The sequence below is a fragment of the Nerophis lumbriciformis genome, linkage group LG05 (assembly GCF_033978685.3).
Source record: "Nerophis lumbriciformis linkage group LG05, RoL_Nlum_v2.1, whole genome shotgun sequence".
NCBI lineage: Eukaryota > Metazoa > Chordata > Actinopteri > Syngnathiformes > Syngnathidae > Nerophis > Nerophis lumbriciformis.
The window spans coordinates 20,782,501-20,785,698 of record NC_084552.2 but is presented as its reverse complement, the minus strand read 5'-3'; the positions used below and the strand labels follow the sequence as shown (position 1 = coordinate 20,785,698).

Below are 3,198 nucleotides of genomic sequence, written 5' to 3'. Positions count from 1 at the left end.
TGTGTGTGTGACACTCATTGGTACTTTAACTTTACTTTAACTTTAGTGAGGGATGGTTGGGTATGGTTTAAAGTCATAGCGACTTTTTTTGTGTCAACTGAGTTTCGTTTTTTAATGATTTCCGCTGGTGGTGTGCCTCCGGATTTTGGGCTCAAAAAAGGTTGCGAAACACTGCATTAGTAGATGCTGCAGCTTCTCAGCACCAGGGGGCAGCACTCCGCCGTGTCTCCGAGGCGCTGCTGGCACGGAGACTTGTCCACGTTGTTCCCACTATCTCCCCTCCATCCTCCCATCCACACCCACCTTCCCCCTGACTCCATCGCTCGGCGTCCAGTACCCACCGACCCATCACTGCTCCTCGTACGCGCGCTGCGAGCAGTAGCACGGCCACCAACACGAACACGAACACGAACACAAACATGCCCCAGCCGCCGCTCCCCGCCGCCGCCGCCGCCGCCGCCGCGCGCCTCTGCGCCTCGCTGCTGATCGCCTCGGTTTTGACCGCCATGCCGGGACCCTCGCGTTGTGACCGCGGCGCCGTGCTCCGGCGCGTCGGGGGCGACCGCCAGCCGGACCTCGACGCGGGCTCCCCACGCCCGAGGAGAGCGCTGTCCCGGGAGAAGCAAATGTCTCTGCACAGCAGCTCCTTCGTGCTGAAAGGGGACGCGACCCACAACCAGGCGATGGTCCACTGGACCGGGGAGAACAGCAGCGTAAGTAGCCGATCCATCACCTGCCTTGTGCCGTACCAGCCAGTCCCGTCACCAGCCCCTCCACGCTCCCCTTTGTCACCCGTCAGTCCACGGGAGGACATGACACAAGTATTGTCCCGGGTGGGGGGGAGGGGCTGTGACGCACACTGGACCTTTTACGCGCTCAGGTGTTGCCACCTGGACGCGCCCATGACGCCATTGTGTGTTGCTGATGATGTCATAGTCAGCCAGACTGACACTCCCATGACAAAGTCTTTGTTTGTGCAGCTGATTGTTGCCTCGCTCCTCTTTATTTGGTCAAATAGTTCTATTTGTGGACACTCCAAGCTTTGTTGGTGGAGTGTGTTGGATGTGGGACATCACCGCTTGTCACCGTTTTTGTGTGAAGGGATTTATATTTATATAGCGCTTTTTCTCAAGAGCAGTGGTTCTTAACCTTGTTGGAGGTACCGAACCCCACCAGTTTCATATGCGCATTCACCGAACCCTTCTTTAGTGAAAAATAAAATGTATTTTTTTTTTTAATTCAAGACAAAGTTATATGTTTTTGGTAACACTTTAGTATGAGGAACACATCATAAGTAACAAAGACTTAATTTAGAGTTTTTTGGACACTACGGGAACATATTCTAAGTAGAGATGTCCGATAAATGCAAAAAATGGAATATCGGAAATGATCGGTATCGGTTTTTTATTATCGGTATCGTTTTTTTTTATTTATTTATTAAATCAACATAAAAAACACAAGATACACTTACAATTAGTGCACCAACCCAAAAAAACCTTCCTCCCCCATTTACACTCATTCACACTCATTCACACAAAAGGGTTGTTTCTTTCTGTTATTAATAGTCTGGTTCCTACATTATATATCAATATATATCAATACAGTCTGCAAGGGATACAGTCCGTAAGCACACATGATTGTGCGTGCTGCTGGTCCACTAATAGTACTAACCTTTAACATTTAATTTGACTAATTTTCATTAATTACTAGTTTCAATGTAACTGTTTTTATATTGTTTTACATTCTTTTTTATTCAAGAAAATGTTTTTAATTTATTTATCTTGTTTTATGAATTTTTTTAAAAGTACCTTATCTTCACCATACCTGTTTGTCCAAATTAGGCATAATAATGTGTTAATTCCACGACTGTATATATCGGTTGATATCCGTATCGGTAATTAAAGAGTTGGACAATATCAGAATATCGGATATCGGCAAAAAGCCATTATCGGACATCCCTAATTCTAATTTAGAGTTATTTCGTTAGGGCCAGGGTTAGAGGGTTAGGGTTATAATAAGGCCATGCCGAATAAGGCATTAATAAGTACTTAATAATGACTAGTTAAGAGACAATATGTTACTAATTTGCATGTTAATAAGCAACTAATTAATGGTGAATATGTTCCCTATACTAAAGTGTTACCATGTTTTTTTACTGGTGCACAAAATGAACCGTGCATGAACATCACCTTGTTCAAAGAACAAAACCAACACAGTGCATAAACTCACAACAAATTACACACCTGCAAATCAGTCTGACTTCTGCTGTTGCTGTATCCGTAATACGCCGATAGGGAGAAGTTTTTATTTACACGATGAGTCGGGTGTGTCTTGACCTCCTCCGAACCCCTGAGCCCGACTCACCGAACCCCTCGGGTTCTATCGAACCCAGGTTAAGAACCACTGATCTAGAGGCTTAAAGCGCTTGACACAGTGAAACCTGATTAGTGACGTTGGCCATGTTTACCTCTGAGGACTTCATATTGATGGACATGTTCTGAGTGCTCTGATGACATTGATTTACTGGAGGCAGTCAGCTATGTTTTCCCTCAGTTTGATTACTTTTTTTACTCAAGCATCCCAATGCCGGCAGGACAAAAAAACTTAACAAAGTGGTTCTCAAACTTTTTTCCACCAAGTACCACCTTTTAGAAAACTCTTGGCTCTCCAAGTACCGCCGTAATGACCAACTTCTAAATGCAGTAGCGTAGCAGGTCTAAATGTTCATTTATAACAAGGCAGAGGTTTAATATTGTTGGCCACCGTAAGATTACACACAGCTTGAACAGTAACACTGTGATAACGGCTCGAGTCACGTCATTACAATATTAGGTGATTCTTTGGCGTACCACTACATGGTGCCCACTAGTGGTACCCGTACCACAGTTGGAGAATCCCTGTATTCACACATTCTGCTGCACATGCAAGAATATACTACTCATAAACATTTGACTGCTTTCCTTCAGTTTTGCAGCAATTATTTTGACAAAAGGTAACTATATATATATATATATATATATATATATATATATATATATATATGTATATATATATATATATATATACACAGTACATATATACATATGTATATATATATATATATATATATATATATATATATATATATATATATATATATATATATATATATATATATACATATATATATATATATATATATATATATATATATATATA

General features: G+C 42.2%; 1 protein-coding gene across 2 annotated transcripts in view; it reads left to right on the top strand.

The window, feature by feature from the left end:
• The first annotated feature begins 359 nt into the window (after positions 1-359).
• The window catches only part of sorcs2 (sortilin-related VPS10 domain containing receptor 2), a 445,201-nt gene continuing 442,362 nt past the window's right edge, over positions 360-3,198 (top strand). For both annotated transcript variants that reach the window (XM_061961136.2, XM_061961135.2), the window contains exon 1: positions 360-713. In XM_061961136.2, the coding sequence (XP_061817120.1) occupies positions 420-713 (294 nt within the window). In that variant the 5' untranslated portion in view covers positions 360-419. The remainder of the gene's footprint in view (positions 714-3,198) is intronic.